Genomic DNA, 27,067 nt, shown 5'->3' with positions numbered 1-27,067 from the left:
GTTCCTGAAATGGATGAAATCCGTCCTGAGTACCTTAAGTCTCTGGATGTTGTGGGGCTGTCTTGGCTGACACACCTCTGCAACATCGCGTGGCGATCGGGGACAGTGCCTCTGGATTGGCAGACTGGGGTGGTGGTCCCTCTGTTTAAGAAGGGGGACCGGAGGGTGTGTGCCAACTATAGGGGGGATCACACTCCTCAGCCTCAGGGTAATGTCTATTCCAGAGTACTGGAGAGGAGAATTTGAACAATGGTCGAACCTCGGATTCAGGAGGAGCAGTGTGGTTTTCGTCCTGGTTGCGGCACACTGGACCAGCTCTACACGCTCCATCGGGTGCTCGAGGGTTCATGGGAGTTTGCCCAACCAGTCCACATGTGTTTTGTGGATCTGGAGAAAGCGTTCGACCGTGTCCCTCGGGGCACCCTGTGGGGGGTGCTCCGGGAGTACGGGGTCCGGGGTCCTTTGCTAAGGGGTATCCGGTCCCTGTACGACCGCAGCAGGAGCTTGCTTCGCATTGCCGGTAGTAAGTCAAACCTATTTCCAGTGCACATTGGCCTCCGCCAGGGCTGCCCTTTGTCACCGGTTCTGTTCATTATTTTTATGGACAGAATTTCTAGGTGCAGCCAGGGTGTAGAGGGGGTCTGGTTTGGGAACCACAGAATCTCGTCTCTGCTGTTTGCAAACGATGTGGTTCTGTTGACTTCGTCAAATCAGGACCTTCAGCGTGCACTGGGGCGGTTTGCAGCCGAGTGTGAAGCGTTCAGGATGAAAATCAGCACCTCCAAATCCGAGGCCATGGTTCTCGACCGGAAAAAGGTGCCTTGCCCTTATCAGGTTGGTGGAGTGTCCTTGCCTCAAGTGGAGGAGTTTAAGTATCTCGGGGTCTTGTTCACGAGTGAGGGACGGATGGAGCGTGAGATCAATAGACGGATCGGTGCAGCATCTGCAGTGATGCGGTCGCTGTATCGGACCGTCGTGGTGAAGAGAGAGCTGAGTAGGGGGGAAAAGCTCTCGATTTACCGATCAATCTACGTTCCGATCCTCACCTATGGTCATGAGATTCGGCTCATGACCGAAAGAACGAGATCGCGAGTACAAGCGGCCGAGATGAGTTTCCTCCGCAGGGTGGCCGAGATGAGTTTCCTTCGCAGGGTGGCTGGGTGCTCCCTTAGAGATAGGGTGAGGAGCTCGGTCACTCGGGAGGAGCTCGGAGTCGAGCCGCTGCTCCTCCACATCGAAAGGAGTCAGTTGAGGTGGCTCGGGCATCTTTTCCGGATGCCCCCTGGATGCCTCGCTGGAGAGGTGTTCCGGACACGTCCCACTGGGAGGAGGCCCCGGGGAAGACCCAGGACACGCTGGAGGGACTACGTCTCTCGGCTGGCTTGGGAACGCCTTGGGGTTCCCCCGGAGGAGCTGGGGGAGGTGTGTGTGGATCGGGAGGTCTGGGCGGCTTTGCTTGAGCTGCTGCCCCCGCGACCCGACTCCGGATAAAGTGGAAGAAAATGGATGGATGGATGGATCATATTTAAATAAGTGTCTGAATACGTAACTAGTAACTGCTAACCAACTTTACTAAAAAAATTGCAGAATAAGTGTCTGAATAAGTAACTAGTAACTGGTAACCAACTTCATTTTGGTCATAAACATCTCACAGCATGTTTTTTATAAACGTCTTACAGTGTGGTTTATATATATGTATGTATGTACGTCTTACGCCGTGTTGTTGGCCACCGTTTCTGTGCAGTGCTTGTAATCGAAGTGAAGACACACATGCATTATTTGTTGTCAAAAGATTATGAAACTGATTTTTTTTTATATATCATATATTGAACAACCAACATACTGTTATTTTTGTCTGGGAGTAGGGGGAAATCATGTGTAAGAGCTGCACTGAGTGAGTGCGCGCTCCTGCGCCAGGGGATACAAGTTCTGTTGGGGATAAATGCTTTGGCACAACACCTCTCTTCCTCCGGTGAAATTCCCTGATCAGGTTCAACTTCCGAGCTCCTCCCGAGTCACTCGGAGAAAATGGATGGATGGATGGATGGATGGATGGTTCAACTTCCACCTGGTTCTGAATCTCGGTCAGTGATTTAGTCCTTTGGAGGACCTCATCGTCTAACACATTACTGCTGCTGCGCTGCAGCCAAAAAGCTCTCTGAGTTTTTTACATTTTCATTTCATTACATTTTACATTATGCTTTCTTTTCTTTGAATTTTCCCATCCACTGAAACCGATACTTCTTTGTTGGCTTTTAGGCTGAAATTGATGCTTGATAATGGACAAATTATATTAGTGCCACCTGCTGACAGCAGAGTCTATCAACTAATAACTCATAATTTTGTTTATTGAACAGGGCCGACGGCCGTAGACGACTGGTCTGGACTTTTCCAGAATGCACAGATTACCAGAGTCCATGTGCCATTGAGAGGACACTGACCAAGTCCCTGGAAAAGACGCCTACTTGGTACAATAGGGTCACAGATCATTTTCTTGAAAAGGAACAGAGGGCAGAATTTACGTATAAATCAATTTACAAATTTTATGATGTAAGCTGACAATGAGCTTCCCCTCTTAGAAAGACCAGCAGCCACCGCTGGAAGGAACCTTGGACATTTATTTTTAGACAAATAGAACAAAGCAAAACCCAGGCTGGTAATTAGGTTGTAATTAGGTCAGCTAATAAGTAGGAATGTGCTAGTCCGTGAATAATTTTATAGGTTAGCAACAAAACTTTAAAATCAGATCTCACAGAGACAGGAAGCCAGTGATGGGAGGCCAGAATCGGTGTAATGTGGTCAAAGTTTCTGTTTCTTGTCAAAAATTCTGACAGAAACATTTTGAACCAGTTGAAGACCCTTTATGCTGGACTGCGGTAAACCAGAGAATAGGACATTGCAGTAGTCCAATCTAGAAGAGACAAATGCATGGATCAAAGTCTCTGCATCAGCCATAGACAGGATGAATCTTTGCTATGTTACGAACGTGGAAGAAAGCAGTCCTTGTGATTTCGCTGATGTGTAGGCCAAAGGACAATGTCGGATCAAAAATCACCCAAGTCTCCATCATCTTTACATACTGCCGTTATTGCGTCATTCGCGGGCATAATAAAATCATAGGCATTTATTTATTTGTCTGTCCGTCTGTTAGCAAGACTACCTCAAAACTACCAGTGGTGGGCACAGCTAACCGAAAAGTTAGCTTTGATTATCCGCTAACTGAAAAGTTAACTTTCATAACGCTTAACCGTAAAATCCCTAAAAAAAATTTGCAGAAGTTACAGTTAACTGCTAACTTTTAGTATTGACTTGGTACACTGTCGGCTACTGATAAACCAGTTCTGAGTTTAAGCACCACGGGGGCTTCTGAGCAAATTCAAAGGCGATCACAAACCCAAAACAAACAACAAGCTAGAGCTTTTGTCTTTTAGGCACCCTACCAACTACTGTAAAGAAATGCCATTTACTTTTCACACACAACAACACAGATGGTGGCAGAAGACATCAAATTCAGGGCACTTTTCACTCATGGTCACAACATAACTCTTCACCAAACTAACTACATTACTACTACGAATTAGCGTAACTGTGCCCACTAAAAACGACTACACGGATTTTGACAAAATTTTCACCACAGAGAGATATTCGGCCATGGAAGACTCCATTAAATTTTGGAGGTGATTCGGATCCAGATTCTGGATCAAGATTTCACTTTATATAGGATTTGAAGGATTATGTTAAAAAAAAACGTACTTCATGGATTCTCACCAAATTTGCACCACAGATACATATTTGGCATGGAAAACTCCGAGTTTGGATTGGTGTACGTCAGAAATCTCGGATTGCTCTTGTTCCAGTTATTGTTACACCTCTCAATGTTTTTTTAACATTGTAAGTTACCTGGTAAATGTTAGTGCACAAACACAAGCTTATCCAGCTTGCAGAATTTAAATTCCTGTGCTCTAACATATGACTGACATTCAGCAGACCTCACTGAGGTGCTGTTTACTTTGTGTGGAGCAGTGCGTTGGAATTTCAGTGTGTGTGTGTGTGTGTGTGTGTGTGTGTGTGTGTGTGTGTGTGTGTGTGTGTGTGTGTGTGTGTGTGTGTGTGTGTGTGTGTGTGTGTGTGTGTGTGTGCGCGTGCGTGCGTGTGTGTGTGTATCTCAGATGTAGAGGATATAAATGTAAACTCCTCACCCAGTCGCTTGGCCATCATCCCAAGGGCCTGGCTGTGACAGTGGAGGTCACACTCTGTCAGCACAGATGCCATTAGTGCCAGGATGGCCCCCAGAGAGCTGCTCTCCTGGCCCCTGTGACCCCACGGATCTACTGTTTCCTGGAAAGAGTGCATGCAGCGCTGTAGCTGGAGCAGACGCTCTTTGACATCTCCAGGCTGCAGAGACAACATCCACAGAAAACTTTGTTTATTATTTAATCAGCAGTCAAATGTGCACCAGAACTCAGAAAAATTCAAGAAATGTGTCATTATGTCAGTATTATTCAGTGTTGGCCGCTTTTTTTTTTTCCCAGTATTGCAAAACCTGCTTCGTTTGTTTGTTTGCATGTTTTTTAAATTTCCAAAGGAGGTGTAACAAAATGAAAAAATTGAGTTTAAGGCACTGAGCGTTTAAGTTTATTGTATGTCCTTTTAAAAATTGAAATCACTGCATATACAGTGATGGGCAAATGTTTGACACACTTTCTGATTTTAATAAACGTAGTGTTTTTTACTTCCACTAATGAAGTTGGAGGAGGTTATGTTTTTGGCTCTGTTTGTTTGTCTGTTTGTAAACAGCCTGGAGCCCACAATTTCTCACATATCATTATGAAGTTTTTGCTGAAGATTTATATCCTGATAGGCAAGCACTCATTAAAATTTTAAGTTCATAAGTCAAAGGGCAAATTCAGGAAAAATCTTGGAAAACTGGAAAAATCCCCATCTTTAACACTGAACAAACATTAAAAAATTGTGCCAACAAAAGATCAAGTTTCTCTCATATTTGAGATCCCTATGTAGGATGGTGTCCTTTATTGTCTGACAAAGTTTGATGCGGATCTGATCCAGATTACAGATTTTGTGGGTATTTAAATTTAATATTAAAAAACATTTAAAGTATATCACACATTACATCTTAATCAAGCACGCCCCAATCACTGTCATATTTGAAAGTGAGGTGCAAACTGGCACTCACTATCACCTGACAGAGTTTGATCCGGATTGTGGAATTTGTGGACATTTGAATTTAATATTGAAAAGCATATTTGATTTACATTTTGCATTCTATCTCAATCAAAGTGCCTCAATCACTCTTTTTTTTGTTTGTTTGTTTGTTTGTTATGGATTTACCTACACCACCAAAATTGGATGGAGGTTCCAATTTTATGCCTGTTTGTCTATCTCACAGCTAGAAGAATTTTAGAATTCATCATAGTACAGAAACAGCATTAGTGAAGGTTACAAATGATCTTCTTATGGCCTCAGACAGTGGACTCATCTCTGTGCTTGTTCTGTTGGACCTCAGTGCTGCTTTTGATACTGTTGACCATAAAATTTTATTACAGAGATTAGAGCATGCCATAGGTATTAAAGGCACTGCGCTGCGGTGGTTTGAATCATATTTATCTAATAGATTACAATTTGTTCATGTAAATGGGGAATCTTCTTCACAGACTAAGGTTAATTATGGAGTTCCACAAGGTTCTGTGCTAGGACCAATTTTATTCACTTTATACATGCTTCCCTTAGGCAGTATTATTAGACGGCATTGCTTAAATTTTCATTGTTACGCAGATGATACCCAGCTTTATCTATCCATGAAGCCAGAGGACACACACCAATTAGCTAAACTGCAGGATTGTCTTACAGACATAAAGACATGGATGACCTCTAATTTCCTGCTTTCAAACTCAGATAAAACTGAAGTTATTGTACTTGGCCCCACAAATCTTAGAAACATGGTGTCTAACCAGATCCTTACTGTGGATGGCATTACCCTGACCTCTAGTAATACTGTGAGAAATCTTGGAGTCATTTTTGATCAGGATATGTCATTCAAAGCGCATATTAAACAAATATGTAGGACTGCTTTTTTGCATTTACGCAATATCTCTAAAATTAGAAAGGTCTTGTCTCAGAGTGATGCTGAAAAACTAATTCATGCATTTATTTCCTCTAGGCTGGACTATTGTAATTCATTATTATCAGGTTGTCCTAAAAGTTCCCTGAAAAGCCTTCAGTTAATTCAAAATGCTGCAGCTAGAGTACTAACGGGGACTAGAAGGAGAGAGTATATCTCACCCATATTGGCCTCTCTTCACTGGCTTCCTGTTAATTCTAGAATAGAATTTAAAATTCTTCTTCTTACTTATAAGGTTTTGAATAATCAGGTCCCATCTTATCTTAGGGACCTCATAGTACCATATAACCCCAATAGAGCGCTTCGCTCTCAGACTGCAGGCTTACTTGTAGTTCCTAGGGTTTGTAAGAGTAGAATGGGAGGCAGAGCCTTCAGCTTTCAGGCTCCTCTCCTGTGGAACCAGCTCCCAATTCGGATCAGGGAGACAGACACCCTCTCTACTTTTAAGATTAGGCTTAAAACTTTCCTTTTTGCTAAAGCTTATAGTTAGGGCTGGATCAGGTGACCCTGAACCATCCCTTAGTTATGCTGCTATAGTTCCCATGATGCACTGAGTGTTTCTTTCTCTTTTTGCTCTGTATGCACCACTCTGCATTTAATCATTAGTGATTGATCTCTGCTCCCCTCCACAGCATGTCTTTTTCCTGGTTCTCTCACTCAGCCCCAACCAGTCCCAGCAGAAGACTGCCCCTCCCTGAGCCTGGTTCTGCTGGAGGTTTCTTCCTGTTAAAAGGGAGTTTTTCCTCCCCACTGTCGCCAAGTGCTTGCTCACAGGGGGTCATTTTGACTGTTGGGGTTTTTACGTAATTATTGTATGGCCTTGCCTTACAATATAAAGCGCCTTGGAGCAACTGTTTGTTGTGATTTGGCGCTATATAAATAAAATTGATTGATTGATTGATTGATAGAAGGTCTTGGGATCGATTCCCACCTGTGGCCTTTCTGTGTGGAATTTGCATGTTCTCCCCGTGTCTGAGTGGGTTCCCTCCAGGTGCTCCGGCTTTCTCCCACATCCAAAGACATGCAGGTTAGGTGGATTGGAAACTTTAAAAATTGCCCGTAAGTGTGTGTGCAGGTGTGAATGTGTTTGTTTGTCTATATGTGGCCGTATGACAGACTGGCGTCCTGTTCAGGGTGTACCCTGGCTAACACCCTATGACTGCTGGGATAGGCTCCAGCCCCCCGGGACACTTAATTGGAGTAAGCGGTTGAAGATGAGTGAGTGTGTATCTTTCAGTTATCATTCAGAAACCAAGTGCCAAAAAGCACTGACAAATTGTGCATAGTAGAGATAACCATTGTTCTGTGAAAATTAGCTGAAAAGCCACTACGAGCACAGTGCTCTAGTTGTATTTTCTTCTTCATCAGCGAATCAACAATGTTCAAACATTATTATCTCACCAAAAGTCAACTTTGATTTGAATTTAATTTTTTATTACCAGTTTACCAGTTTCATGAAATGGCTATTACTACTGGTTTGTAGGTTGACTTTGGAGGTGAAGAAGATAAAGAGTCAGAGCCAAACCAAAGATCAATTTATGGAAGCTGAGGGGGGAAGACTGTGAAGTTAAAGAATGAGGTGAGACAGGCACTGGGTGGAGGTGAAGAGATGCTTAGCAATTGGAGAACTACTGCAGAAGCAGTGAGAGAGCGAGCTGGGAAATTACTGAGTGTGACATCTGGACAGAGGAAGGAAAGAAGGAGACATGGTGTTGGAATGAGGATGTTTAGGGAACTATAAAGTGGAGAGGTGAAAAAGAACTGGGATTGTCACAGAGATTAGGAAAGCAGAAATGAGCACAAAGATATACAGCGTCACATGGAAGATGAGTGCCAAAAGATTGTTTGTTTCCATCAAATGCAGCATTAATTCCACATAAATAGACATGGAATCATAGGAGTTTGATGATATTTAAAATGAAACACCAACTGTGTTTGAACTGCAGAAGGTTGATAAAAACCTGTAATATAACGGTACATTCTTTCAGCTCAGTCACCACAGCAGGTCCAAAATGCTTCTGTATCTTGATTTGGTGTAAGTTTTAGGTCCACTGGATGCCCTTCGTAATGCAGTAAAATGGGATACAGTTTGTCCTGATCCAAGTACAGTAGTGTTCAGAATAATAGTAGTAGTGCTATGTGACTAAAAAGATTAATCCAGGTTTTGAGTATATTTCTTATTGTTACATGGGAAACAAGGTACCAGTAGATTCAGTAGATTCTCACAAATCCAACAAGACCAAGCATTCATGATATGTACACACTTAAGGCTATGAAACTGGGCTATTAGTAAAAAAAGTAGAAAAGGGGGTGTTCACAATAATAGTAGTGTGGCATTCAGTCAGTGAGCTCATCAGTTTTATGGAACAAACAGGTGTGAATCAGGTGTCCCCTATTTAAGGATGAAGCCAGCACCTGTTGAACATGCTTTTCTCTTTGAAAGCCTGAGGAAAATGGGACGTTCAAGACATTGTTCAGAAGAACAGCATAGTTTGATTAAGAAGCTGATTGGAGAGGGGAAAACTTATATGCAGGTGCAAAAAATTATAGGCTGTTCATCTACAATGATCTCCAATGCTTTAAAATGGACAAAAAACCAGAGACGCGTGGAAGAAAATGGAAAACAACCATCAAAATGGATATAAGAATAACCAGAAGGGCAAAGGCTCACCCATTGATCAGCTCCAGGATGATCAAAGACAGTCTGGAGTTACCTGTAAGTGCTGTGACAGTTAGAAGACGCCTGTGTGAAGCTAATTCATTTGCGAGAATCCCCCGCAAAGTCCCTCTGTTAAATAAAAGACATGTGCAGAAGAGGTTACAATTTGCCAAAGAACACATCAACTGGCCTAAAGAGAAATGGAGGAATATTTTGTGGACTGATGAGAGTAAAATTGTTCTTTTTGGGTCCAAGGGCTGCAGACAGTTTGTGAGACGACCCCCAAACTCTGAAATCAAGCCACAGTTCACAGTGAAGACAGTGAAGCATGGTGGTGCAAGCATCATGATATGGGCATATTTCTCCTACTATGGTGTTGGGCCTATATATTGCATACCAGGTATCATGGATCAGTTTGGATATGTCAAAATACTTGAAGAGGTCATGTTGCCTTATGCTGAAGAGGACATGCCCTTGAAATGGGTGTTTCAACAAGACAATGACCCCAAGCACACTAGTAAACAAGCAAAATCTTGGTTCCAAACCAACAAAATTAATACCTCGCAGAAGTGAAGAAATCATGAAAAACTGTGGTTATACAACTAAATACTAGTTTAGTGATTCACAGGATTGCTAAAAAAGCAGTTTGAACATAATAGTTTTGAGTTTGTAGCATCAACAGCAGATGCTACTATTATTGTGAACACCCCGTTTTCTACTATTTTTTTTTTTTTACTAATAGCCCAATTTCATAGCCTTAAGAGTGTACATATCATGAATGCTTGGTCTTGTTGGATTTGTGAGAATCTACTGAATCTACTGGTACCTTGTTTCCTATGTAACAATAAGAAATATACTTGTTATGAAGGCAGGACTGCATTGTAGTTACATTAGGATGCAGTACTTAGTCAGACCACTAGGTGGCGCGGCTGTTTTAAGAGCAGAGAACAGTGCACGGAGTTATTCAGTGTTACCTGTGCATCAGAGGTGGTTGCATGTCCCCTCAGAAATAAGTTGGGTGTTATTGTGTGCGTCCTTGAGATAGGTGGGTGTCTTTGTGGGTGTCATTGTTGGGTTCAGTGTGCTATGTGAATGTAGGTCATTCTGGGGTGTGTAATCTGTGTTTTTACCTACGTTAGCTTTAGCGCTAATGCTAAGCTATTCTCCGTTTTCTCCGTGTGCCTTTTAATATTATTTAGACATAGTTTTGGGGGTTTCTGACGTGTAAAGTTGATTTATGTATAGAAGTAGTAATTATGTACGTTTATGAGTGTTTTTGGATGCATTTGAGTGTTGTTTGTTTTATTATTAGCTAATAGCACATTAGTAGTGGAGGCTTTGAGGCCTACCCCCTTTTCAAGTGGCCATAAAGTGCCTGAACTTTATTATTATTGGTTTAGAGTTTTTTATTATATTCTTGCATTACCATTAGAACGTTTTGTGATGTTATTATATCATTTATGTACAGATTGTAATTTATATTATATTGCTAATATTCTGTTTATTTCTTTGTTTACAGAACCACACACATACACACGCATATATCCTGTAACAAACTACAATAAATACAGTCAAGAGTCATCCAGCTTCATCCTTGCATTCTGACCGATGCACAGTCCGCGATCACACCTCTACTGAACCAGACACAGTAGTAAACCTCCATAATACTCAAAACCTGGATTAATCTTTTTAGTCACATAGCACTACTATTATTCTGAACACTACTGTACCTTCTGTTTTGAAAGTGAGTGCACTAACCACTTGGCCTACACACTGCCCAATATATGTATGTAATATAATTTAGTTTACTCATCACTCATATGTATGTAATATGTAGTTTACTCATATGTATGTAATATAATTTAGTTTAATTTTATATAATCCCCTTATAAAAGTGAGAACTAGCATTTGGAGGGAAAGTACTTAATCAGTCAAGTCCCACAAAACAATGCACGAAGGATATTATGATTGTTTTTCCTTTACATGAGGGACCGTAACTTCAGCCTACCGCCGAACCGATAGCAGTGGCAGAAAGCTGCAGCATTTGGAGGTACGATGTTTAATCAGTCAAGTCCCACACAACAACACACAGAGGATATATTACCTCCACCAAGGAGGTTATGTTTTCGGTCGCGTCCTTTTGTTTGTTGGTTGGTTGGTTGGTTGGATTGTTAGCAGGATTACTCAAAAAATCCTCAGCGGATTTCAATGAAATTTTTACCAGGGGTATATCTTGGCCTAACTTAGAAGTCATTAAATTTTTGTAATGATCTAGAACACGATCCGGATCCAGTAATTTTTTTTAAGGATTCTTTATCATTGCAGGATAGGGCCAATTTCAACATTTTTGCATCTAACTTCATGAAGACGGGTCACAAAGGCTGAACAAAAATTATGTTACGACACAACAATAATTTAGCATTTGTTTCTCCTCATTGAATAAACTTATTAGAAAATAAAAAAACTTGTGTAGTTCATACAGTTTCTCTTTATAAATACATTTGGTGAAGATCTAAGGCAGGGCTCTTCAACTCCAGTCCTCGAGGGCCAGTGTCCTGCAATTTTTAGATGTGTCACTGCTTCAACACACCTGAGTTGATTAATGAGGTCATTAGCAGCACTCTGGAGAACTTGACTGCATACTGAGGAGGTAATACAGCCATTTGATTCAGGTGTGTTGGACCAGGGACACATCTAAAAGGTGTAGGACACCGGCCCTCGGAGACTGGAGTTTAACCCTCTGGGGCCAACGCCGTCATATACGACGGCTGAAACCAAGTTTTACTAAATTATAAATAACTTTTTAATGATATGAGATGGAAACTTACTTTTTTTGCTGAAAACTTAACTCCACGGACTTTCGAGCCACCGTCCACCATCTTTGTACTCCTCATAGAAGCTGTGTGATGATGTGAGCAATGTGAGTGTCGAATCAGAATTGGTTCACCGTCACATGGTTTTCCAAAATCCAATCGTAGGGCAGAGTCACCTCACGTGACACACCAAAGATTTTTTTTAGGAGTGATGTGTTACTAGTTGGTCCGTTTGAATATCCCCCTTGCTGCTTCAATGCGCCTGCGCCATTACGCACAGCTAAAGTGAAAGTGAGCAGACGGAGGGCCTCTCATACAATCTCACATGCTCAAACAGTGTGTGCGTATCAGGATTGCTCGACTAGTTTTCCTGTGAATGTTACTGGATAAGCCTGTGGCAAGCTCTCTCGCTCAGGCGTAAAGCACCGTTTACCATATCAATGGAGCGAGAGGGGAGGGGCCACTCCTCGAAGTGTGAATGTTGCTTTCAGAGCAGGAGAGAACAAACACACAGTCAACTTCATAGTAGAAGTTTGTGATGTGACCTTTGTATAATAGACAGAAATTGCTTTGAGATGAAGACAAACAAAACGCATCGACCATTTTGTATATTGTTCAAAATGTGCATTTGTGTTTATTGTTTGAACCTTTTTGTTGTACAGTCTTTCACACAAGAGCCCAGTTGCCTTTATATAGTGTCAAAACAGCTGTTTATTATAGTTTGCTGTGTGTTTTGAATAAATGTGTGTGGAAAATTATTTCCGCTTTACTTTTTCCTTTCTTATTTCTGATTGTAAATTTTTATTACACTTATAAAACACAACTATAGCATATATATTTTGGAAGTACATCTTGTCCATGGAAGAAGAAGAGGCGGGCCAGCCAAGCTTCTACATCCACTAACTCCTCATGGACAGATCGCCAGCGAGAGGACATGTCCACATCCACTCCTCACGGATGGCTCACATGAGCAATCGCCAGCTGCAGCTTCTTTCACCTCCTCAAGGTCTCTCATGATTGTGGCACATTAAATAAAGTCCATTAACTCCTGCTCACGGACCGATCACCATTGAGAGGACATGTCCACATCCAGTATAACTCCTCACAGACGAATGGCCAGTGAGAGGTCCACCGTCCACTCCTCCTGTATAGATAGATCGCGCACACATCACTGGCAGCAGATTTTTTCACATCCTCAAGTTCTCTCATGATTGTGGCACGTTAAATAAAGTCCATTAACTCCTGCTCACGGATGGATCGCCAGTGAGAGGACATGTCCATGTGCAGTCCTCATGGACAGATCGAGCGTGCAATCGGAGCCTCGGAGCTGCAGCTCTGAGGCGCTTTCACCTTCTTAGTTCTCTCACAATTGTGGCACGTTAAATAAAGTTCAAAACTTTCTGATGAACTTTGCAGACATCAGCTGACAAGGAACTCATTTTGTTGGTTGGAAAAAGGACATTTGTCAGCCAAAAACTAAAGGTGCCCTGACACTAACACGACTTTGATCCGTGCACTTGCACACACTTTGTCGTGATGATCCCACCCGCTGTGTTCCCAGATGGAAGTCGTGCAAGTGTTAGGGATTCCTAACACAAACTGACAGTAGTTCCTTCACTGTGTGACTGGGGCGTCTACAAAGCAGCCTACATAGTCACAGAAGACTTCCTATTTCTTGCAGAAGAGAAGGAAAACATTGTGAAAAGTCATTGTTTCTTGCTTTTTACAATATGCTGAGGGTCACAGCATTAATTTATTTTAGGTGGGTGTTTAATAAACTTTAATTTAAAAAGTTATATGTATATATGTGTGTGGGTGTGTAGCCATATTAATATCATGAAATACTATTTATTCATTTTCAATCATAGGGCATGAGGCATGGTATACCTTGGACAGGACGCCAGTCGATCGCAAGGCCATATATATAGACAGACAAACACATTCACACCCGCACGCACACCAAAAGCCAATTTAATGTTTCCAGTTCGCTTAACCTGCATGTCCTTGGAAGTGGAAGAAGCCGGAACACCCAGAGGGAACCCATGCAAACACGGGGAGAACATGCAAAGTTCACACAGAAGGGTCCCAGATAGGAAGTGATTGCACAGCCTTCTTGCTGTGAGGCAACAGTGCTAACCCACTAAACCATCGTGCTGCCTACAAAACTGTATTTAGACTTTATTATTTTCTATCAGTATGTAGGGTCGAAATTACCTTTTGAAGTGACAATCTTAAACACTTTACGAGTTTCTAAAATATTTGTAATTACTTGTCTTTCTAACTTTTCTGCAGTCACAACAGTACAACAACAACAACAACAATAATAATAATAATCATGTTTAATTTGACTGACACATGAACCTTTGCAACTGTCTTAAAAGTCTGAGGCCCAATCAGTTTGACCACAGCATCTCCCTTTTTGCAGTGTGAAACAGCAGGAACTCATCATACAGACCAGTAGAGAATTTTTTTATTTAATTTCAAACATAACCATAACACCAAACATAATCCCTAACTATAACTCCTAACCCTAATCATAATCCCTAATAATAACCCATAATCATAATTCCCTAGCCTTAACCTTTACCCCTAACCCTAATAATAATTCCTATCTTTAACCATAGCCCCTAATCATAATCCCTAAGCCTAATCACAATCCCTAACAATAACCCTTAAAAATAATTCCTAGCCTTAACCATAACCCCTAACCCTAATCATAATCCCTAACATAACTGCTAACCCTAATCATAAACCCTAGAAATAACCCTTAATCATAATTCCTAGCCTTAACCATAACCCATAGCCCTAATCATAATCCTCAACAATAACCCTTAATCATAATCCCTGGCCTTAACCATAGCTCCTAACCCTAATCACAATCCCTAACCATATCTCCTAACCCTAATCGTAACCCTAGCAATAACCCTTAATCATAATTCCTAGCCTTAGCCATAACCCCTAGCCCTAATCATAATCCCTAACCATAATCATAATCCCCAACAATAATTCTTAATCATAATTCCTGGCCTTAACCATAACTCCTAACCCTAATCATAATCCCAAACAATAATCCTTAATCATAATTCTTCACCTTAACCATAACCCCTAACCCTAATCATAATCCTTAACCATAATTCCTAACTTTAACCATAACCTCTAGTTATAACATTACATGTGCTGCCAACTTTTGTGCATGTATCATCTTTTACTGTAAAATGACATATCATATGGTGATCCAGTAAACACTCAAACCTCAGCAGTCAACAGCACTGGCTGCTCTTTTTGTCTGTACACTTACATCAGCGGTCATCATAAGGTCACACACACCTGTCCCTGCATGAGCTCATCACAATCATATGAGGTGGGCAATTTTAAAGCAGGCCTAATTTTACCCCCACTTTAATTCTTGTTGTTGCACCGCAGCTGTTAGCAGGAGCCAAGTTTAGTGTCCCATCTCTCCCTGTTTGACAATGTCTGGTCGTGCACAGCTCAGTGTGTGTTTGGCATGTGTCCATCAACAGGCTCAAACCACTCACACAGTGCAGGAGCATTAAATATATCAGGACGTATGCAGCACATGCCCTCTGGCTGCACCTCGGCTGATGTTACTCACTTTAGGATGAACCAGGGGAAATTCATGCCTATGTTTCGCCTTTACAGGAGCGTCCGAAATGGCTGGAAGTGAAACCATCATTGGGCAGTCTGGTGTCCCAGTTTGACCCTCGCAGGCTCCAGTATCCCCTCCAGCTCCCATTCCAGGTGAGACGGGTACAGCCACCAGACTGTCCCTGCAGTGGGGATGTGAGCAGGTCGGAGACGCATCCGACGACAGCAGTGCTCCCACATACAGCAAAAGCAGAGGAACCATGTCGAGAAAACCAAACAGAAAATGCAGGAAGGTTTATTTTAATGACGTCAGTTTGCCTTGAGCAGTGGTTCACCTCTTCTTCCAGGTTGAAAGATTCCTTCCTTTGAGCTGTGACTCTTTCACTTTCGATTCTATCTGTTTCTGATCTCTCCTTTTTACTGAAATATTTCACTTTTCTTGCCTTGCCTTTGTGGTGGTCTTCCTTCCTTTTTTTTCTGCTCAGGTCATCTCACTTCATGTGATCCTCTTTCTGTTCTCTCCGAGTTTGAGATGTTGCTTCGGCTCAGATTCTGAGATAACTGCTGCACTCTTCACTGTCTGACATGAGTCACCCCCCCACCCACCGATACACACAGACACAGCCTGTGCACCTCCTCACCTCCTCTCATGCTCCCTCTCTATCTCTATGCACGAATATAGTAAATCGCTTGCATATGTTTTGTAATATTTTGTGCCATTTATAGACACGCAAACCGGCTTTTGTGGATTAACAGACCTTTTTAACTTCTGCTGACATTCTTCACCTCCCCCATTATTATCTCACATGTAACATGTCCATGCCAAGATCCCTTAATATGAAATAAAGACTTGTGACCCCTTGTCACATGTCTACCAGGAAAATGAAAGATTCAGTTTGGTTGTTGCTGTTGGACACATCAAAAGGTAAATTCAAGCGTTTCATATGGAGGGAAAAAGCAAAAGGAAAAAAATTACTAAAAATTCTGAAACATAATTTTGCATCACAACATGTCCCGACCCACGCTGTGATATCTGGAGAGTTGAACGTGCAGCTATGTATCTCTTCAACTCCTTAGTACCACACTGTCACTCATATCACTTTGTGTTGCAGTGTTTGTGTTGACCAAAGAGGTCACAAAGAGTGGCTGCTGAATAGGTGCGAGAAGGCAGGAATCCTTCTGCAAACACCGCAGCCTTTGGGAAATTACAGCAACACAATCCCACAAACAAGGAGCACAAATTCACACAGCTGAACAAAATTAATATGATGTTTTCATTCAGAGTTTTAACACTCACCACAGAGACTCAAAGTGGGATCTTAATTTTATGTCCAAATCTGTGCAGAATTATTAAGGATACTGTCAGCTAAATAACCAGTAGGCCAATGATGAAATTGAGGGCCCCGTCACAAATAATGCAAATATGTACAACTCAGGGCAACTCCTGTCAGAACAGCTCATATGAGCACACCACGAAACATCGGGCTGATGAGCAGGCGTGCACGATGCCGGTGCAACAGTTCGTGCATGGGAGAACACAGTATGAGCAGAAGTGTGATGTGTAACCATATCGCACTGCATGCTTTTATCATGTCCACATCTGCTGGTGTGTGTCCAGCTGGCCCGCACCATTCAGAAGATTCAGACGGCTTTCAGTGACGATGCTATGGGCATCACACAGGAGGAGGAGCGGTACAACTGGTTTAAAGATGTCCGCACAACGGTGGAGAGTGAGCCACACTCCGGTCGGTCATCAACATGCTGAAATGACCAGATCATTTCCAAAGTGAATGCTGTGGTGATGCGGGACCGTTGTGTGACTATCCGAGAAATTGCGGAAGAGGTGGACATCAGCACTTTTTCGGCACATTCCATTGTGACAGAAGAGTAAAAGCACCTTCATGTTGAAGTCTCACAGGACAAGCCCACCTCTTCCACAATTTCTCGGATAGTCACACGACTGAAAAGTCACCGAAAGCCGTCTGAATCTTCCGAATGGTTTCCACCTGGCTGTTGCCCAGTTTCTGGCAAAATTTGATGCGGCGCTTCTCCAGTCGTTCCGTCTTTTTCCTTGCAATGAAAATCCACCGAGCGCTCTACACCCATCCTCACACAAAGACTGCTTACCAGCAAATGACGCAATCGACAGGCGTGAAAAAAATTCACACATGCGCACGAAGGTTCAAGGTTGGCTCATGCAAGCACACGTGATTCAAATCCATCAGGTTTTTGCAAAAAATAAAAAGGTCCGATACTTTTCTAACAGACCTCGTAAGTGTTTTCACTTTCTTGTGTCATGCACGTACTTTTAACATATTTACAATTATATTATGTACTTACACTGAACTTATTAATAAACTCACGTACCCATGCACACTTTCAATATGTAGATAATCGGCATGTGAATGAGATATGTTCAAACATCTTCAAGGTATGTAACAATTCATTTTGTGGTGAGCTGCATGGAATAATGAAAGACAAGCGAGAGCTTTTTGAGAGTCTTTTTGGCACTCTGCCACTAAGAGGCACTCTTATTTTTCAGATAAAACAACACAGGGACGGCATCAAACACGATAAACTTTTCACTTATGGTGACAACATGGTGACACTTAACTCATTAAACCAATTGAACTACAAAAACACAATAAATCAATAACACTAACAACTCTGTTAAACTAACATGGACCACAATTACAACATTTAAAACCCCAAAACTCATAACTCCCATAATGCATTGCAGCACAACAACTCACAGGTTTAGCAACCGGCCCGGCGATCAATCCAATTTAATTTTGCTGAGTATCATCATCATGACATTAAATTATTTTAACAAATACGCATTTGTTAATGCAGTTTAGGTTATACGAGGTCTGTTCGGTTGCGTCATTCACCTGTGAACACGCTTTGTGGGAGGAGTGGTCCAGCCCCCTCGGCAGATTTTCATTGTCAGGAAAATGGCCGAGCGATTGCCGCTTTGCTGCATCAAAATTTTTTCAGAAACTGTGAGAGACAGCCAGGTGGAAACCATGCGGAAAATTCAGATGGCTTTCGGTGAAAATCTTATGGGCATCACACAGATTAAGGAGCATTACAACTGGATTAAAGATGGCCCACAGCGGCTGAGGGCGTGCCGCGTTTCGAGCGGCCATCGACAGGCTGAAACGACCAGATCATTTCCAAAGTGAAGGCTGTGTTGATCCAGGACATCGTGTGACTACCAGAGAAATGGCAAGAGAGGTGGACATAGCACTTTTTCGGCACATTACACTGTTACAGGAGATTTTGTAATGAATGACGTGCGGCGGAATTTGCGTGTCAGGACGAAGCCGCTAATGGCGCAGAACAAAAAGCACCTCCGTGTTGGAAGTCTCACGGGACATGCCCAGCTCTTCCACCATTCAGAACATTCAGACGGCTTTGGGTGGCTTTTCAGTCGAGTGAGTATCCGAGAAATTGTCGAAGAGCTGGGCATGTCACAACATGTCCTGTGAGACCAACACGGAGGTGCTTTCATTCCGCGTCATTAGCAACTCCGTGGCGAATTCCTCCGCTCCTGTTTTCATGGCAAAATCTCCTTTAACAGTGAAATGTACTGGAAAGTGCTATGTGCACCTTTTCTGTCATTTCTCTGGTAGTCAGACGACGTCCCGGATCAACACAGCATTCAGTTTGGAAATGATCTGGTTGTTTCAGCCTGTCGATCGCCGCTCGGAGTGCGGCGCGCCCTCCACCATTGTGCGCCGTCTTTAAACCAGCTGTACCACTCCTTAATCTGTGTGATGCCCATAAAATCGTCCCTGAAAGCAATCTGAATTTTCCGAATGGTGTCCACCTGGCTGTCTCTCACAGTTTCTGGAAAAATTTGATGCAGCGCTGCTCCAGCCATTCAGACATTTTCCTCACAATGAAAATCCGACGAGGGGGGAGGACCAGTGCTCACTCAAATCGTGCGCACAGGCGAATGATGCAACCGTCAGGCGTGAAAAAACTCACGCATGCGCACGAAGGTTCAAACTTGGCTGATGCAATCACACGTGATTCAAATCCATAAGGTTATTGCAAAAAATAAAAAGGTCCGATACTTTTCTAACAGACCTCGTATGATTAGTTGATTTTACTGTTCATTCATATGTAGGAGCATTTTTTTTTCCCCTTCCCTTTCTGTGACAACCAATCACAGCTCTTACAGGACCACATTATATCTAGCAACGGGATCAACCCCGCCTCCTCACTAAGATAGGAGTTTGTGTCAACTCCTTGCCCAGAGTTACTCTCAGACACCTCTTAGGTCTCTCTGAGGCTGGAAGTCCTTTCCGGGATATTTTAGGCTAAGTTAGGAGCTCTTTGAGAGGACTTTGAGATGCACCGAGGACATGGGCCATATATCTCCAGCTACATCAAACACACACATGCAAAACATTTTCCAATAAGTCCATTTAGAAAGCAGAGTGTAATGACTACTACTTCAACACACACAGGCACACACACTCATCTTCAACCGTCTAGTCCAGTTAAGGTTCGAGGGGGCTGGAGCCTATCCCAGCAGTCATGGAGCTCAAGGCAGGATACACCATGGACAGGATGCCAGTCTCTCACAGGGCCACATGTAGACAAACAAACACATCCACACACTCATGCACACCTACAGACAATTTAAAGGTCCCAATCCACCTAACTTTGGCTGTGGGAGGAAGCCGGAGCACCCGGAGAGAACCCACACAAACACAGGGAGAACATGCAAACTCCACACAGAAAGGCCACAGGTGGGAATTGAACCCATGACCTTCTCGTTGTAGAAGTGCTAACCACTAAGCCACCATTTTGAAAATAAAGATTTAAATGGGTTTTATTATGCACCCTTTCATCAAGCTAATAAAATAATATGTTGAAATTATTTAATATTTTGCTAACTGATAGTTATCTAAGCAGCCAGGGCCTGTACGCATGAAGCATCTCAGAGTCCTCTCAAAGAGCGCCTAACTTAGCCTAAAATTTCCTGGCAAGGAGTCTTAACCTAAAAGTGAGCCAGCAGGTGTCTGAGAGCCCCCTGCTTTTCTCCCTTTAGATAGCACCTCTTGGGCACATATTGCGGCATTTTGGGATTACCTTTCACTGCTATGCAGATGATACTCAGTTATACATGCCGATAACTTCTGGTAATCTTGTTCACATAAAATCCTTAGAAGATTGACTTGCAGCAGTGAGAAGTTGGATGTCTAGAAACTTCCTAATTTTAAACTCTGGTATGACTGAAATGATGGTTCTTGGTCCAGTGAGACATTGGCATCAATTTGACCAGTTAACACTCAGCCTCGACTCGTGTGTCATACATCACACTGACAAAGTGAGGAACCTTGGGGTAATTTTTGATCCTTCGTTGTCCTTTGGCCTCCACATCAGAAATATTACTAGGACTGATTTCTTCCACCTGCGAAATATAGCGAAGATTCGTCCCATCCTGTTTATGGCTGATGCCGAGACCCTGATCCATGCATTTATCTCTTCTAGATTGGACTACTGCAATGTTCTATTTTCTGGTTTACGGCAGTCTAGCATTAGGGGTCTCCAATTGGTTCAAAATGCTGCAGCCAGACTTTTGACACGAAGCAGAAAGTTCGACCACATTACACCCATTTTGGCATCCCTTCACTGGCTTCCTGTCCCAGTGAGATCAGATTTTAAGGTTCTGCTACTAACCTATAAAATTATTTATGGACTGGCACCTCCCTACCTTGCTGACCTAATTAAACCTTACGTACCTGCCCGGGCTTTACGTTCTCAGGGTGCAGGACTACTTTGTGTCCCTAGGGTGAATAAGAAGTCTGCGGGTCACAGAGCTTTCTCTTATCGTGCCCCTGTTCTGTGGAATGATCTCCCTGCGTCAATAAAGCAGTCAGATTCTGTGGAGACTTTCAAGTCCAGACTTAAGACGCACTTATTTTCCCTTTCATATGGCTAGCATACTGGTACAGTTTTTGTTTACGCTTTTTACTCTTTTAATTAATTTATTAGGAATTGGAGCGTGCCATGGCCTCAACTTTACTTAAATTCTGGGTCTTTTAGTGAAGCTTAGGGCTAGTGGCCGGCGATCACCTTAGTATTTCTCTGTTTTCTTTTTGTTTAATGCTGGCAAATTATACAGTATTTTTTTGTCTTTCTGATGCCTGATTCTGTTTTTTTCTCTCTGTTTAAGGTGCAGCTCCATCCAGAGATGGGAGTTGTATTCATGTTGGCGATCCTCCTGTCCTGTGCGCCAATAGCATTTCTTGTATATTCGTCCGTGAATTGTTCTGTAATTTATGTTTGTAGCATGGCCCAAGCAGAGGGTCATCCCTTTGAGTCTGGTCTGCTTGAGGTTTCTTCCTCAAAGGGAGTTTTTCCTTACCACTGTTCTCTGGGGGTTGGTAAGGTTAGACCTTACCTGTGTGAAGTGCTTTGAGGCAACTCTGTTGTGATTTGGTGCCATATAAATGAAAATAAATTGAAACTGAAATTGAAGTCTGAGCAAGAAGGAGACAGAAACTCCTATCTTAGTGAGGAGACGGGGTTGACCCTGTTGATAGGTATGATGTGGTCCTGTCACTGAACTCTACACTACATGGAATGGGCGTCACGGTTGAGCGCATGAAGCCAGGCCGCTGCATTGTCAGCATTTTTGCTTCCCCCAAAAGGCGCAAATGCCGCACAGTGGAATCAGGTCGATAGTATAGGGTCAAACTCACAAATTTCTGCAGAATTAAGCCCTTCGTCGAGTTGTTATGTAATATTATTAAGCTCTGTTAAGGCCATTTAGAAGACTTGTACACGTAGTGTAGTTTTTGATAGATTACTAAAGTAAATAGAAACAAAAACTTGTTAAATCTATGGACATTATAAGCTCTTGTAATGCAGCACTATTTGAATACTTTCTATGCTCTAAAGGTGTATTATCAAATCATATTATACGCGTTTGAACACGCACAAAGCCCCCCCCCCCCACACACACATAATGTTCATTTGACACACACAGTCACACACACATACACCATAATGTTCATTTGACACAACACACACACACACACACACACACACACACACACACACACACACACACACACACACACACACACACACACACACACACACACACACACACACACACACACACTCAAAAACACCCCCCAAATGGTGCACATCAACACAATCAAACGCACAAATACTTTTTAATGTCGTGCACACACGCTGAAAGGCACACAAGTAATTAGTCAGTCAGTTAAAGTAAATATTAGAATGTATTATAGTTTTGCAGAAGTAGGAACATTGCAACAAATCACAATCACAGGTGATGTAAAGCAGTCAATCCATTCACACGTCAATGTACACTCTATCAAATTGAAAATTAACTATGTGACAGCTTTAGTGTCTCAAACAACAAAATACAACTAGAGCAATGGCTCAATTTTAAATGAGTTGTTTATATTTCAAAACTTTACAGCATCTGATTAACACATTTTGAAAAATACCTTTTTAATGTATGTACAGTGCGTGTAAGCACTTTCGTCATCAGATGGAGCAGCACATGACTTTGTAGCTATGAAAGATCTGGATCTTACTTGGATCCAATCTAAAAAATAGTATTTGATAATGCTCTGTAGAAGTTGACATTTTCAAAGAAGCTAGACCAAGTTAGAGGCAGAAAATTTCAAAATGTATATTACATGTATTATATATATATATATATATATATATATATATATATATATATATATATATATATATATATATATATATATATATATATATATATGTATTATTATTATATTATTGTATTATATTGTATGTATATTACTGAATCTGGCCTGTCAACTGCATGGAAAACTCATAATAATAAAGCAAAACTGAAAATCAAGGTTCGGGTTTGTTGATGTGAATGTTGAAAGATTCAGAAAATGATGGTATCTACATTTATCTATTCAAGGATCAAGCTCTACCACAACACCAATGTACAACCACTTCCTGAGACTTTTATGGGAAAAATTATACTTCTATACTATTGAACTTCTATTAGCTCATTTCCCACACGTAGATGTAAAACAAAGCTAAATGGGTGAATATTAATGTAAATTGTGAATATTAATGTAAATTGTGCGTGTGCTACAAGTGTCTTTTGCATATCGGCGTTTGATGTTTTGGGGGGAACAAGATGGCATTTTCTGTACCTCGGCTTCACGCCTCAATGGCCAATCAACGTGCAGCGATTGATCTGGCCCATTCCACGTAGTGTAGAGTTCAGTGGGTCCTGTAAGAGCTGTGATTGGTTGTCACGGAAAGGGAAGGGGAAATAAAAAATATATATTAAACTAACATGAACCACAATAGCAACATTTAAAACTCCCAAACCCAGAACTCCCATAATGTATTGCAGCACAAGAATTTACAGTTTTAGCGACTGGCCCGGCGACCGCTCCAGTTTAATTTTGCTGAGTATCGTCATCATGGCGTGAAAATTATTTCATGCCATGCTGACGATACTCAGCTATATATATATATATATATATATATATATATATATATATATATATCACTAAAATACCTGCAAACAGTTTATGAATGCAATTGTTTCTTGTTTGATGTTCAGATCTAAAAATAAAGTCTTTCTTTCCCCCAAGATTTTTGGAAGTGGAAATATACATTCTGGTAGAATGTCCCATGTACAATAATTCTGTGTCAGAAAATAAACAGAGCAAAGAAATCTTTGAAAGCTCAACATTGCCGTGGCATTTGCGTTCCATGATGAGTGTATGTAAAGTTTTTATCTACAACTGTATAATGCTTTACATATTGACAGACGGCTTTTCAGCTGCACTGATTAACCAGGTAATGAAACAAGCTTTACAGTACTAAAAAAGCAGACACACTCACTATGTTTGACTTTACACATTCTCTGCACAGTGTTAACAGTGTGCCTGAACCCCCGGACCTGAACCCTTTACAAAGAACTGAAACGTGGAGTGACAGTTATGTGGCATGAATGGGAAACATTCTGATGATTCCATCCCAACCAGTCTACTCAGCATGTGATTTCACTAATGAGCACCACCTTGAGGAAAGTGAAGGCGATCATCAAAAGCACACAGACTGTTGTCCATCCCTACTAAACCACCGGTACCTGTTCGTCCATGTGAAATGTGTGACATTGCCCTCTAGTGGTATGTGTGGATCACTGTCATCAGAGTCTGGAGTGCAGAGGTGGCTCCAAAGTGTTTTTAAATCACTCAATGGCAAAACACATGTACAAATCAAATTTAATAGCATTTGTCTTTTTTGTATTGTTGGATATGTGGGGATGCTGTATATTAATGAAAACACTAAAGGCTAGGTGAGGAATATGATCGATTACATTTGTACAAATTACATCTTTTCAGGCCAGGCACCGACAACATTTCATTTATCCATCCATTTTCTATACTTGCTTACTCAAATTAAGGGTCACAGGGCAGGGGTGGGGGGCTGGAGCCCATCTCAGCTGTCATAGGGCGTACATAGGCGGGGTACATCCCGGACAAGACGCCAGTCTGTTTCAGGGCCACATATGAACAAACAAACATATTCACACCCACACGTGCACCTAAAGACAATTTGAAGTTTCCAATCCACCTAACGTGTGTCTTTGGATGTGGGAGGAAGCCTGAGCACTCGAAGGGAACCCACGCAAGCATGGGGAAAACACGCAGACTCCACACAGAAAGGGTGGGAAGCAATCCCAAAACTTTCTTGCTGTGAGGCAACAGTGCTAACCAATAAGCCACTGTGCCTCTTTAATTTAATTTAATTTAATTCAATTTGATAGAAATTTATATATACCAAGGTATATGTTTTAGTCACCCATGCTCCTCTAAAATGTGGTATCAATGCACACACACATCACTTAGAATGATTGGCGAACGATATACAGCTTCTGTATATTCTGTGTTAGTGCGCAGCTGCGGCCGACGTGCTTGATGAATTCCTGTGCAAAAAGTAGTTCCCAGATAATTGTGATATATTCCTGTGAGATAATAAGTATATCTAATCTAAATCAATTCTAAAATTTACCAGTAATAAAATTATAAAGATAAGTGAAGTTTTAAGAGTGGCCGTAATAAATATTTAGGAAACTTAATTTTTTGGAGTATGGAGTTAAATTTGTCTCATTAATACTTGCAAATGCACAGAGGGTGATTTACAAATATCCTTTGATTTGTACACGTGCTTTGTGATCCACAAACACAAATTTCTGATTTGTAACTTGTGTGTGGGTTTTTACAAATAAATGTTTATTTGCAAAACTGAAAATTCTGTTTGTGAAGGGTGATTCAGCATTGGTGGATCACCGAACACACACATTCATCACTTTGCTAAGTTACGCAATACTGAGACATTCTCAGCGCAAAACTGCAGTTGAGATCCATAAATATGTCAGTCGCTATTCACGTTATTGGCAGAATTGTTGGAGGGGCTGAGGGGGAGCTTGGCTCATTATTGGGGGGGCTTAAGCCCCCCCGGCGCCACCACTGTTCCATGTGAATTCTGATGAAGCCTTGTCAATCAATCAATCAATCAATTTTATTTATATAGCGCCAAATCACAACGAACAGTTGCCCCAAGGCGCTTTATATTGTAAGGCAAGGCCATACAATAATTATGTAAAAACCCCAACGGTCAAAACGACCCCCTGTGAGCAAGCACTTGGCGACAGTGGGAAGGAAAAACTCCCTTTTAACAGGAAGAAACCTCCAGCAGAACCAGGCTCAGGGAGGGGCAGTCTTCTGCTGGGACTGGTTGGGGCTGAGGGAGAGAACCAGGAAAAAGACATGCTGTGGAGGGGAGCAGAGATCGATCACTAATGATTAAATGCAGAGTGGTGCATACAGAGCAAAAAGAGAAAGAAACACTCAGTGCATCATGGGAACCCCCCAGCAGTCTACGTCTATAGCAGCATAACTAAGGGATGGTTCAGGGTCACCTGATCCAGCCCTAACTATAAGCTTTAGCAAAAAGGAAAGTTTTAAGCCTAATCTTAAAAGTAGAGAGGGTGTCTGTCTCCCTGATCTGAATTGGGAGCTGGTTCCACAGGAGAGGAGCCTGAAAGCTGAAGGCTCTGCCTCCCATTCTACTCTTACAAACCCTAGGAACTACAAGTAAGCCTGCAGTCTGAGAGCGAAGCGCTCTATTGGGGTGATATGGTACTATGAGGTCCCTAAGATAAGATGGGACCTGATTATTCAAAACCTTATAAGTATGAAGAATTTTAAATTCTATTCTAGAATTAACAGGAAGCCAATGAAGAGAGGCCAATATGGGTGAGATATGCTCTCTCCTTCTAGTCCCCGTCAGTACTCTAGCTGCAGCATTTTGAATTAACTGAAGGCTTTTCAGGGAACTTTTAGGACAACCTGATAATAATGAATTACAATAGTCCAGCCTAGAGGAAATAAATAAATGCATGAATTAGTTTTTCAGCATCACTCTGAGACAAGACCTTTCTAATTTTAGAGATATTGCATAAATGCAAAAAAGCAGTCCTACATATTTGTTTAATATGCGCTTTGAATGACATATCCTGATCAAAATTGTTGTCAGTTACAGCTAGCTCTGGTGGCCACTAAGGCTACTGTTGTGTGTTATGACTGTTTTATTTCACTTTACGAACGCTTCATAAATGCTGACGCTGTTTCGGGACCAGACGTGATAGTTTTTCGACTTCCAAAGCAAAAGTAAAAGTTCCACAACCACCGCTGTCACATGATTTTTAAAGTGGGCGGGAGCCATTTGCGTGACGCCAGTGACGTATTACGTACGCGTGGTTTTGGAGGAGGAAGTGAAAGGGGA

The 27,067-nt window shown here is 41.9% G+C and overlaps 1 protein-coding gene across 1 annotated transcript in view; it reads right to left on the bottom strand.

Annotated features, from left to right (window-relative positions):
• si:ch211-157b11.8 (fibroleukin) overlaps window positions 1-15,766 on the bottom strand; it is a 48,271-nt gene extending 32,505 nt beyond the window's left edge. Inside the window, exons 1-2 of the mRNA XM_034166648.1 lie at window positions 15,225-15,766; window positions 4,200-4,395 (exon numbers count right to left, since the gene is read on the bottom strand). Of these exons, the coding sequence (XP_034022539.1) occupies window positions 4,200-4,395; window positions 15,225-15,479 (451 nt within the window). The 5' untranslated portion in view covers window positions 15,480-15,766. The remainder of the gene's footprint in view (window positions 1-4,199; window positions 4,396-15,224) is intronic.
• Window positions 15,767-27,067: the final 11,301 nt, after the last annotated feature.

The sequence above is a fragment of the Thalassophryne amazonica genome, chromosome 3 (genome assembly GCF_902500255.1).
Source record: "Thalassophryne amazonica chromosome 3, fThaAma1.1, whole genome shotgun sequence".
In the NCBI taxonomy this organism is placed as follows: domain Eukaryota; kingdom Metazoa; phylum Chordata; class Actinopteri; order Batrachoidiformes; family Batrachoididae; genus Thalassophryne; species Thalassophryne amazonica.
The sequence above is the reverse complement of the archived record's forward strand: the minus strand, read 5'-3'. Positions and strand labels throughout refer to the sequence as shown.